Source organism: Mastigoproctus giganteus, chromosome 8 (genome assembly GCF_048544385.1).
Source record: "Mastigoproctus giganteus isolate SK-2022 chromosome 8, ASM4854438v1, whole genome shotgun sequence".
NCBI lineage: Eukaryota > Metazoa > Arthropoda > Arachnida > Uropygi > Thelyphonidae > Mastigoproctus > Mastigoproctus giganteus.
This window is the reverse complement of record NC_143582.1, coordinates 157,992,138-158,005,446: the sequence shown is the minus strand read 5'-3', so window position 1 is coordinate 158,005,446 and position 13,309 is coordinate 157,992,138. Positions and strand designations below refer to the sequence as shown.

Sequence of the window (13,309 nt, the reverse complement as noted above, 5' to 3'; positions counted from 1 at the left end):
ACTTGGAAATTTGGCATCTTAAAAGATCTGTATAGTCTTGGTCTTAGAGGGCAACTCCCCATTTTTATTAAAAACGTTTTAGCCAATCGATCTTTCCAAGTTCGTGTGGGATCCTCACTCTCTCGTTCCTTCAGCCAAGAGGAGGGAGTACCACAAGGATCAGTATTAAGTGTCACGCTTTTCGCCATCAAAATAAATTCAATCACAGAACAACTTCCTCCAACTGTAAACAGTGCCCTCTATGTTGATGACTTTAGCATTTTTTGTCAGTAGTGCAACATGAGGGTTATTGAAAGACAACTGCAGAAAGCCATTGATAATCTGAATTCCTGGGCACTTGCTAATAGCTTCAGGTTCTCACCGGAGAAGACTGTTTGCGTACACTTTTGTCATAAGCGTAATCTTCATCCTGAACCCGAATTAAGGCTCGGACAATATGCTATTCCAGTAGCAGCGAACATAAAATTCTTGGGACTCATATTCGATAAAAAACTCACCTTTTTGGATCATATTCGTCACCTCCGCACAAAGTGCACACGTGGGCTTAATATTCTCCGCTCGCTCTCCTCTACATCTTGGGGAGCAGACCGATGTATCCTTCTTCGGCTTTACCGTGCACTTGTGCGATCCAAACTAGATTATGGGTCCCAGGTATATTCCTCAGCCAGAGACAGTGTCCTGCGATGGCTGGACCCCATCCATCATCAGGCCCTACGTATTGCTACTGGAGCATATCGCACATCTCCTATCCAGAGCTTTTACGTCGAAGCAAACGAACCAGTGTTATTGCTTCAACGTAAGCAGTTGTCTTTAAAGTACGCTTTAAAACTGAAATCCCTGCCAGATCATCCTACGTGGCCATTCATTTTTGAGCCACGATGGGAAAATTTATACAATACCCGTAAGACTGCCAATTGTCCTTTTGGTATTCGTCTCCAAGAGCTACTCAAAGAACTTAATATCAAGGTAGACAAGGTTGCCCAAACACCAAAGCAACCCCTTTCCACCCTGGCATGCTCATGTACCGGCATGTGACTTATCTCTTAGAAATTGGGGAAAGTTGGACACTCCATCATGTGTCTACCTGCAGCTTCATTCAGCACACCGAACTGAATATTCTGACTTCGCACCAGTCTACACAGACGGTTCGAAGTCGGACTCATATGTGGGATCTGCTGCTGTCTTTACAGACAGCCCTATATCGGAGCAGATTCCCTCTGAATGCAGCATATTTACTGCAGAGCTGCACGCTATAGAGTTAACCTTGGATCACATTAGTGAATGCCAATACCAACGGTTCATTTTATATTCCGACTCTCTCAGCATGTTACAGGATTTAATATCTGTGAGATATAATCCTCATCCAGTTCTGTCTAGTATTCAGCAGAAGATTCACTTCCTCCGTGGACGTGAATATGATATCCGCTTCTGCTGGATTCCCAGCCACATTGGGATTAGGGGAAATGATTTGGCTGACGCCGCAGCCAAATCAGCAATTCCCAATAATAACCGCTGCCTATCAGTCCCCTATACAGACTAGAGGCAAATAATACACCAAAAGATATATTCCCAATGGCAGGATTTGTGGAATAGACAGACCGCGAATAAATTATATCGTATAAAGCCTGTAATTGAACCGTGGCAGTCTAGTCTGCGCAGGAATCGTAAGGAGGAAGTTGTTCTTGTCCGACCCGCATAGGACACAGTCATTTAACTCATTTGTTTTTGCTGATGGCCCTCCTATGTGTGTGTGTGTGTGTGTGTGTCCTGTGGCACAATTTTAACGATTAGACACCTTTTAATTGACACTCCAGATTTTAGCAATATCCGTTTTACCGCTTTTAACCATCTGACTGAGCCGTATACACTCAGTCAGATTTTATCCGACAATGACAACGTGTCTGCTGATTTTAGCTATTTTAAATCAATAAAAGTTTTTAATTGTATTTAATTTATGCTATTGTTACATCTTTATTGATTTATTTTTTATATCTTTGTTATTATATATCTGGACATGGTGGCCTTACTAATTAGGTCACCGAGAATTTAAAATACCTAGTCTTGGCGTAAGAACACTCATTGGTGAAGACAGGATATTAGAGCTGGAAAAGGAATTGGAAAATGTGAATTGGAATATCATCGGTTTGGCTGAAACAAGAAGAAGAAATGAATCACTTATAAGTTTATCAAGTGGAAATCTGCTGTACACCAATGGAAACAGTGAAAGGAGTGAAGGTGGAGTTGGGTTTCTGGTCCATAAAGATTTTAAAAACAACATTTTGGAATTCAAAAGTACATCACCAAGAGTGTCAAGACTAATACTCAAGATTTCTAAGAGATACAAGCTAAAGATTATAATGATTTATGCACCAACATCGAGCCATGATAATGCAGAGGTTGAAGAAATGTATACCGAAATTGAGAGTCTTCTAGATGAGCATAAAATCCACTACACTATTATTATGGGAGACTTCAATGCTAAGGTTGGAAAAAGACAAAACAGCGCAGAAAGGGGAACAATAGGAAATTTTGGAATTGGTGAAAGAAATGAAAGAGGTGAAAGACTTGTGGAATTTGCAGAATCTCAAGGATTGTCAGTAATGAACACTTTTTTCAAGAAAAGGGTGAGCAGAAAGTGGACATGGAAGAGTCCAAATGGATTAACTACTAATGAAATCGACTTCATCCTCACTAACAGAAGATATATTGTGAATGATGTTACTGTCCTGAATAAGGTAAATGTTGGAAGTGATCACAGAATGGTAAGATGTACACTTGATATAGATGTAGGAAAGGAAAGGAAAAAACTGACTCGAGTAAATAATACAAAGGTCTTTGAGATAACAGAAGAGGAGAAAAAGCAGTATGTACTGGAACTTAAGAACAAGTATGAGCTTCTGCAGACTGCTGAGGACCAAGATATCGACGAGGAATATTACAACTTTTTGAAAGTGATAAAGCCCAAAAAACCTATAGGGAAGAAGAAAAAATTAGTCAAGAAACACTTGTCATGATGAACCGAAGACGACAAATGAAAAGCAAGAAAAACACTGACAGGGAGAAAATTGAGTATACTGAGTTATGCAAAGCCATTAGAAAGAGACTCAGAGAGGACATAAGAAGATTTAACACAAGAAAAGTAGAACAAGCATTAAGAGAAAACAAAGGAATTAAATCAGCAGCCATGAGCAGTAATACAGAAAGACAAATGATACTGAAACTGAAGAATAGCGATGGTGTACTTATAAACAGCAGAGAAGGCATAATTCAAATAGCAGAAGACTACTATAGAGAATTATACAAGGAGCAGGGGAATGATGCCAGCAGTGGGGAAGATGGATTGCAAAGTAGCAACATATACGACATACCCAATATTCTTCCTGATGAGGTAGAACATGCATTGAAGAAAATGAAGAATCAGAAAGCCCCGGGGGAAGATGAAGTTACTGTAGAGTTGTTAAAATTGGGAGGAAGAGACATAACACAAAAACTGGCAAAGGCTCTTCACAAAGTGCATTAGAAAAGGTGTGACACCTAAGCAGTGGAATAATGCAATCATAGTTTTGCTGCATAAGAAAGGAGATAAATCAGAAATTGGAAATTATAGACCAATTAGCTTGCTATCCCACATCTACAAGTTGTTCACTAGGGTCATTACTAACAGATTAGAAAGAATACTCGATGAGAATCAACCGAAAGAGCAAGCGGGCTTTAGGACAGGATTCTCAACTATGGATCACCTTCATGTAATATCACAGCTAATGGAGAAAGCAAATGAATATAAAACACCATTATGCCTGGCATTTGTGGATTATGAAAAGGCATTTGACTCCATACAGCATAAGGCAATGTTTCAGGCACTGGAAAGACAAGGCATTGATACCCCATATATTATGATTTTGAAGAAAATATATGAGAGTGCTACCTCCTTTATTAGACTAGACAAAGACAGTAGGAAATTTAAAATTGAGAAAGGAGTTCGACAAGGAGACACAATATCTCCGAAGCTGTTTACTGCTGCCCTTGAGGAAGTTTTCAGAAGATTAGACTGGTCGCAGAAAGGAGTCAGTGTGAACGGAGAGTACCTAAACCATTTACGATTTGCAGATGACATTGTGGTCATTAGCCACGATCCCAATGAATTAGAGGAAAATCTTAATCAGTTAGCACAGCTAGTAAGGATTTTGGACTAAAGATGAATATGGCTAAAACAAAAGTAATGATGAACAAGTATGCCACAGAAAGGGAAATAATGATTGAAAGAGCAGTAATTGAAAAGGTGGAGTCATATACTTATCTGGGACAAGTCATTAGCTGTAATAATGATAAATGGCTGGAAGTCAAGAGAAGAATAAATTTTGGATGGATAGCATTCAGGAAATATAGTCACATTCTGAAGAGCAATATCCCAATTTGTCTGAAACGTAAAATAATGAATCAATGTATACTCCCCACCATGACTTATGGAAGTGAAACTTGGGCACTCACCAAAAGAATGGAAGAGAAGCTGAGAACTACACAGCGAAGAATGGAACGAATCATATTGGGAATCAGACTGTTAGATAAGAAGAGAAACACATGGATTAGGCAACAAACTGAAGTAAAGGACATTCTGATTAAAACTAAAGAACTAAAATGGTCTTGGGCAGGACACATAGCTCGAAGACATGATGACAGATGGACTAAGAAAATAACAGAATGGTATCCAAGAGGAGCTAGAAGAAAACCTAGAAGACAAAGGCGGAGATGGATAGATGAAATTCATGAGTTTGTGGGTAGTAAATGGATGGCCAGTGCTCAAAACAGAAGGAACTGGAAAGTTGCTGGAGAGGCCTTCATCCTGCAGTGGATTGAAAATGGCTGATGATGATGAGTCTTGGCACATTATAGCCGTAGTTGCTAATGCGCCAAAAAAACCCAAACAAACAAGCATGCTGATGGGATTCTTCCTGTTGCTCAGAATAATCACCTGAGAGGGCAATTCAAATTGAGGAAAGACAGATGTAAGATAGATGTGTGGAAATTTGCCTTTAGCCAGCGGGTAGTTAGTTGATGGAACAGACTTCCATTCCTTGTTGTGGAAGTTGATAGCCTAAATAAATTTAAGGCTCAGCTGGATAGGTATTTCGATCGAATAGAGAGGGTTGAAGGGGCTGAGGGGTGAAGTGGAAGTGTTTTTTTTTTTTTCTTGGCTGATGCTGCATAAGCTTGCTTCTTCATCATATGCTAATGCTAATGTGTTTTATGCTAAATTTTTAATCAAAAAATGGCATGTGTGCCAAGCACACATGCCATTTTTTGATTAAAATTTATTTTAGGAAAATGAATGATTTTAAGGAAAAATCGGGATTTACAGTATTTTATTATTATTATTTTTTTTTCTGCTTGCAAAAGTGGAAAAAATGCCCTGGAATCCCCATTTTCTGTTGCACAGAACTGACTCCACATTACACTGGCACATGTGAATCGAGTATACTGTCTTAGAATTTATGTGCTTCTTATCCTCTCTCGCTCCCCCCCCCCCTTCCCTTTCAATATGCATTGTGCCCCTATATTCAAAGTTAAAATTTTGCATTCTTTCACTGTATGAGACTGTGTTTCTGATTTCCCTATAATATCTTCGTTTGATGACTTAACCAATACTTCAAATTCATCAAATTTATTTAATGTGCTCCTAGCTTTAGTGTACATGTGGTATCGTGTTTCTGTTTTACTTCTTAGTAACCGTCACAGTCCATATATTTTCTTGTCCTATGAGGACTTTGAGCCGGCTTTGTTAATCTCCACATTATAATTTCTAAAGAGCTGCATATCCCATTAGAAGCACTACAAGGTCAGTGCTGACTCTGCTTATAGGTGACACTAGTTTATTAATCCGAATATTCCCCCCCCCCTTCCCTACAAACTAGTAGTTTTCACATTCACCCAACATCACCTCAATAGCTTTAGCAAATATCCCTGCTCCTCTTCTGCTTTAAGTGTATCCTGTCCTTATGAAAAATGTCAAGGATGTCTTATTCTTATTATGTCCATGCTGAACATGATCCTTGCACAATTTCTCCACAACTGAATTGATTGATAAGGTTCTCATAAGGTATTTCTACCTAGCATGTCTGGGCAAAAGTCCAGACAATTTCATATTTAGCTCTAACTCAACTTTTCTCAACATTCCCTTATTCTGTAGAGTAAGTTAAAATGCAAAGAGTTAAGCGCAAATTGCTTATGCTTAACTCTTTATTTAAAAAAACTGTTCTGAAGTCATATTTTATTTTCAGTTGCTTTTTTTTTTCAGGTGCTTCTATTGTACTATTCATGAAGTTTGCAGTTCAGAAAAAATTCTGAACTACAAAGAGTTAAGCATAAGCTGTCTTTCTCATGTGTTCCAGTTAAAAAAAAAAAAAAACTGACAACTGAAAATATTTGAAATCATAAAAACTGTAATGTGATAAATTTTAAGCTTTATAAAATTGAGCTGCTTTACTAAAAATTGCACAAAACACTGATAATGCAAAACAAGTAAGGGTGTGGTAAGTTTTCAAGCAGCACTGTAAATCTCTTTTTTGTGTTTGTTTGTGTTGGGAGTAAAGCATAGCCATTTGAATTTTTTAACAAAATTTGATACCTTTATTGTTTTAGATTCAGCATAATTTTTAACAAGAGAAAAGAATATTTGAAGACTTATGGGTTGCTTACTAGCTTGTCACCTTTTGTTTATAAATGAATAATATTTATTGTTATCCAAATGAATGGAATAAATTGTTAATCGCAATTCGTAATAAACAGATAAAAGAGAATGGAATAAATTGTTACATACAATTGTTAATAAACGGATAAAAGAAAATGTAATAAATTGTTAATAAACAGATAAAAAAATACTTTTTCCATTTTTAATCCATATGGCTCAAATAATATTTAAAAAAACTGTTCTGAAGTCATATTTTATTTTCAGTTGCTTTTTTTTTTCAGGTGCATCTATTGTACTATTCATGAATTGTTTAACCATTATGAAAGCAAACTGTTTTGCTTCAGTGATGATACAGCTGTTGAAGAACCAACAGATAAAAATGAAGCTTTGCTTTCTTCATTACGAAGAGGAAGTTGGGCTGATAGTGCATTAGAGGGAATGTTAAAAAGTTTGTTGGCTTTTATTAAAAGCCACAAAGGTAAGTAATTTCTTAATAATAATTTAAAATGAAAATGCTAAAGAAAGATACCAGAAAATGAATGAAGCAGATTCAGTCACATTGCATCATGATTATTTAAAAATGCAGGGAAGAATATTAATTCTTCATAATCATTATAAGCTTAACATTATCAAACAATAAATATAGTTGAAAGTGATATTTTTTCCCCACTTTTAGGAAACACAAGAAATATGTTCAGCTGTCTACTATATTACTGTAATTGTTTTATTAATATAAAAATTATTTTATTAATATTCATAATATAGATAAATTTTATTTTATTTATTAATGTATTTTAAAGACGAAATGCACCAGGCACTATGGTATATCTACACCGATATTATATATTTATTTATTAATATAGATATAAACATTTTTTGAATATTTATATGACATTTTTGTCAATATCAGTAAACCATAGGTAGCACTTATCTGTAAGATGTTTAATAAAGCAGTAATGCATGCTTCTTTTAGAAACATAACAAATTTTAAAATGTACATATTGTGTTACATTTCAGCCTTTGTTAAGAAATAGTATACCTCAGGAGCTAATAATTTCTATATTGCTAATAGTTTCTAAATATTATGATTTCTATAAGTGTTTACCAAAACTTTATAAAAAAAGTTATGTAATTTTGAAAAGAAATCAGAATTCCAGCAATGCTTTTGTAGGGAAGGGGGAGGGGGGGGCTAGTAGAATTAGAATTGTGCTTAAAGCCTTCCCAGTGACCCAAAAAAAAAAAAAAAATCCATACGCTGAAAATTTGACATTGATTAATCCCTTCTTTGTTGAATAATATCCAGCTATCGGAAATACATAGTCAGGCAGGAAAATGGATGATTTTAAAAACTGGTATTCTAAGTATTGATGAGGTGGAGAGCATTATGTTTCTCCATCATGCTATTTAATAACCATGGAACAGTGGCATGGTGCACAAAGTGCTTTCAATGTTTATTTTGCATTTTTTTTAAGCTTAAGCATCAAGGTCTGCTTGTACCACTAAAACGTGGGTACATAATTTTTAAGAAACTGCTTCTGCTCTCAAAAAGAAGCCTCCATGTTCAAAAAGAAGTGCCCATACACCAGAAAGCATCATGGTTGTCAGGACTGCTCTCACATTTTGGAATCCAAAGTGTTTGGATTCCAAATGTACTGTCATTGAACTTGTCCAGAGGAGTGGACAACAAATATTACCAAGACTTAAATTTTTATCCTTACGAGGTACAGTCATTTATAAACAAAAGGTACTGCAAGAATTAAAATCTTGCAATCTCCTTACCCATAAAAGTTTTTGTCGAGGAATTCTAATTTAAATGGATTGTGAGCACTTTATTCACAATCAATGGATGTCTGATTAAACTCACTTTCATCTAAATGATTTGTGAATAAACTAAACTTTTATTATTGGTCAGAAGAAAGCCCTTGCCAGCTCCACCAGCAACATTTCATGGTGACCAAATAACAGTGTGGTGTACTACTTCGTCTCACAGCATTATTGGTCCATATTTTTTTGAAGAGAATAATAGGAGGGTAACAACTGTGACATAAGGCTATTGTGCTAACGTGATTGCAACTTTTTGAACTGATAAACTAGCTACTAGGTTTCCTCAAGTTAATGAGATTATTTAGTCAACAAGATAGTATGATGTCTTGTACTGCCAGGGTGTCAGTGGATGCTGTATGGCTGCTTTTTCATAACCACATCATCTCCACAAATGGTAGCATTTCTTGGCTTTAAAAATCTTCAGACCTATCAGTGTTTTTTTTTTTTTTTTTTTGTTTTTGGTCACTTAAAAAAAAACAAACTGTACTCTCATTGTCCACAATATTGAAGAGCTGATAGAAAGAATTCATAAGAAATTCTTCTTATTATTATAATTGCTCTTATATTATTTCTCCCTGTTTGAGGGTAGCAATACCCGTCACGAGGTTCCACCTCGTGACGGGTATTGCTACCAAGTACACAGGGTGGTGATTGTTATTTCTGGTGTTACTGTTTGTCGAGGAACTCTCTGATTATCCTACAGGTGTTCAGGGAGACTGGGAGACCTATTGCTGCTAGGCTGTTATGTAGGGTCTTCGTTACTTGTTCCATATGCCACATCTCTTTGATCGCCTGTCTTAGGTTCGTGTACTTCCTGATTTTTTCCACATGGGTTTTCTGCAGGTTGCCAGTGTTGGGTACCGCTATGTCAATGAGATAGGTAGCATTTTCCTTCTTGTCCACATGGGTTATGTCCATGTTGTGTGGGATTGTCCTATCCGTTATTATGGCATGGTCCCAGTAGAGCTTGTGGGTTGGGGTCTCTAGTACTGCCTGTGGTTCGTACTTGTAGTATGATACACTTTCTTTGGTCAACTGGTATCCTTGCTACTGGTTGTGTCTATGAGTGTGTACTCCATCTGAGTGATCACCTTGCACTCCGCCCTGATGTGTGGATTGTTTCTGAGGAAAGGTGGCATCGTCGACATGTATCATCGGACACTCCGGGCTCCTTGGCGATGTATTTTCTATAATTTCTGGTCTTGGATGGCGAGCATGACTCCTTAAGTCTAGGGGAAGAGCGTTCCCGCTCGTGAGCCATGCATTGGAAGCAGTTTTATCTATATGATGTTGATGGATCATTGTAGTGTCTGCCATGGAGTGTCTTCTCTGCCCATCTTTCTAGCTTCGTTTGGAATGGACTCCTCGCTTAGGTTGAGTGGGGGTATACCGCTTGTCTATCTTCCTTATGGCCTGGTGGAGTGCTGCTGTGTGTTTCTGGAAGTAATCCTTCAGGTTAGTAATCGCTGCCTTCTGTTGCTCAATGAGGTTTATCAGGCCCCTTCTTCCTTTCTGAGCAATTGTCAGTCTCTCCACGGCAGATCTCGGGTGGTGTTGGCGGCTCTTGGTCATCATTGTCCTTGTCTTTCTCATGATATCCTCCGGCTCGGTGTTAGTTCAGTTGACTAATTTTCCCTAGTGCAGTCCGTGGATCTTGCATTTGTCTAGACCAAATTCCATCCTAATATCATTGCTGAATTCTTCGGTGATCTGGAGTAGTTGCTGGAGGTGCTTCTCAGTTCCCGCATAGAGCTGGATGTCATCCATGTACATCAGGTGGGTTAGGGTGTACAGGTTCTTCCTTCCTTCTTTGAGGTTTTATCCCTACTTGCTACTGTTGAGTGTGGTGGATAGCGAGTTAAGTGCTATACGGAACCACAATGGGCTCAGGGCATCTCCCTGGAAGATTCCTCTTCTAATGGGGATTGGCCTGATTGTGATGTTTTCGAACTTAATGGTAGTACTCGATTTCACCATAGTTTCTCCTACGAAGTTTGTCACTATCGGATTGACTTTGTAGATCTTCAGTGCCTTTATTAGCCAGATATGAGGCCTTGCGGTAATCGATGTAGGCTGTTTACATGTTGTAGTGCTTCTTGTAGGCTTGCTCCATAACCATGGCATCTATGGTTAATTGCTCCTTGCATCCTTTGTTCAGCCGCTTACATCCTTTCTGCTGTTTGGCCATTATGTCCTGGCCCTCCAAGTGGTCTGATATCTTCCTGGTTATGCAGCTGGGCAGGCTGCATAACCAGGACGTTATGCAGCCTGCCCAGTAACGATGGTTATGCAGTCAGGTGCCAATCACCTGACTGCATAACCATCGTTAGGAGTCAGGTGATTGGCATATATTTCGCCGGGTTTCTTGTATCTTCATCTTTAGGCTTCAGATATGTGATTCCTTGCGTGAGAAACTTCAGGATTGTCTCTGGATGCCTTATCATTTGGGTGAGAACTGCTCTGCCAGGTGCAAGTGAGCTTCTTGTACCAATAGTTGTGGACATTATCTATTCCTGGAGTTTGCCAGTTGTGAGAATTCTTGATTGTCTGTTTTACTTCTTCCCGAATCTCACACCTTCTCATTTGTTGTACATCCTTGATTTTCTTGCATTCTAGTTCTATCCAGGGCGCTTGGCTGTTATGTCTTACTTCCCTGCTCCATATGTTTCCCCAGCTCCTCAAACTTCTTCTTTATGGGAGGTCCGTTCCCTTCTTTCCCATCTTCTCTAAGATTCCTGTAGAAGCTTCTTTGGTCCTCATCGAAGATTCGGTTGTTTATTTTCTTTGGGAGCTCTCTTTGTATTGGCATAGTCTCTTACTGAGTGCAAGGAGGTTCTGCTTCAATGTGTCCAAGTACTCTCCTATTCTCTGATTTTTTTGTCTCATGTTTGCTGTGGATGCTGTCTCGCTTGAGGATGCTCTTCACTTTTAAAATTAATTTCTTACTCCTATTGCCCCGTTGGTACTGGGTGAATTGGCCTATTTTGACTCTTAATAATAATAATTATTATGACTCAAATAATAATAATTATTATGGCTCAAATAATAATAATTATTATAATTATTATTATTATAATAATAATTGGCAACAATGCCAATTATTATTATAATGCAACAATGGGTATCATTACAGATGCTCATTGAAAGAAGCAACCTATAAAGGAATGGCGAAACAAAAGAAACAGCAGTGGAGGTGTATATTGTGTAGGAAAGAAGAGAGGGAAGAAAGAAGTTAAATTTCTTACTTGGCAGAAGAATTTCATGACTTGCTGCATTCACCAAAAGAAGTGAACAAAGACTTAGAAGCTACACAAATGCAGGCAAACACCCTTAATATGGAAGACGTACTGAGAAAGCTATCCAGTAAAATCCATTTGCTGGATTTACTAATAGAGATATGTCAGTCCTCGTATAGCACGATAGTTGTGATCCTAGAAATCCTCGTGCAATGCAAAATCGTGCAATATAAACAACAGGCCCTATGGGAAAAATAGGGTTAGGTGCCGACTACCCAAGATTGAACACACATTTGTAACCAAAACATTACCAAACACAATAAATAATCATAATAAAATACGTAAGTATTTTATTACGACTATTACGTAATAAAATATTGCTAATGTTTTTGCTTCTGTCGTAAGAAAACTTGTTTTTTGTTTGATTTTCTGTCCAAACAGATGACAACCGTTCCATCTCTTCCAATTCTTGTGTCTTAATCTAATGGATTTTAATTACACTTGAGTTGTTCCTGCTATGAAAGTTGTTTTTATTTTCTCTGCATTCTTTGTAATTCTCGGCGTTGTCTCATTTAGGTCTGTAGCACGTGCAATATCACATGGTCTTTCATTTCGCTCAAAGCATTTCACAATTTCATATTTTTTCTCTATCGATAGAGGCGGGCTGGCCATAAGTCTTACCGGGGAAACCCCAGTGGGCCGGAGGCCGGTGTGATTTTGGCCATAAACCATAGTATGAGGCCACTATAAATTTTATTGGGTAAGAATTTTTGACCCAGTCCGCCTCTGTTTATCGATATTGCTTTTCTTTTTTCTCTCTGAATCTGCAGTGTTTTCACCAGGACGCTTCCTTTTCAAACCTTTTAAGTATTTTACTCATTTTTAGGAAATAAAGCACAATTAGAAAACGAGGAGGCACGCTTGATACACATAAACAAAGCTGCGCATGTGTAGCAACTGAATAAACAACACTGTAAAGGCAGAGATACAATATTAACACCTCACATTTTACTAAAGCACATTTCTAGGGGTTACTGCCATAAAACAATAAAAACAATTTCCAGTTGCGTTTCTGCTAGTGGAATCTGTTATAAACTGGTAGTAAACTCGATCTAATTGCATTTGCGATTATACCAATAGCTGGAATTGTGTGGGTTTTTACGGTGAAATGTGTTTCCCCTTCACTGATATAAAAAACAAATACATTTTCAGAATCTTCATTCCTATCGTGTTGCGTTCAGTTGGGGTGATTCCGCGTTCGACTGCCATTTCTTGTAAACACAAAGGCGAATCGTGCATAAAGCGAATTCGGTTCGTTTTATATAAGATATTGTTCCCCTATTTATAAATCGTGTATGATCGAATTCGTGTAGTGTAAACACGTGTTATACGAGGACTGACTGTACCAATAAAGAAGCAAATGGAAGACCTGAAGGCAGAAGTAGAAGATATCAAGAAATCGATTTCATTTGTCTCAGATTCCTTTGACAGAATACAAAAAAGCATAAGCAAACTACAGGACTCCAACACAGCAATCGGCAAAACAATTGTGGAGCTGGAAGCT

The 13,309-nt window shown here is 37.8% G+C and overlaps 1 protein-coding gene across 1 annotated transcript in view; it reads left to right on the top strand.

Moving 5' to 3' along the window:
- The window catches only part of LOC150081954 (E3 ubiquitin-protein ligase SHPRH), a 504,999-nt gene that overhangs the window by 332,896 nt on the left and 158,794 nt on the right, over positions 1-13,309 (top strand). Inside the window, exon 14 of the mRNA XM_090380382.1 lies at positions 6,967-7,163. Coding sequence (XP_090236508.1) covers positions 6,967-7,163 — 197 coding nt within the window. The remainder of the gene's footprint in view (positions 1-6,966; positions 7,164-13,309) is intronic.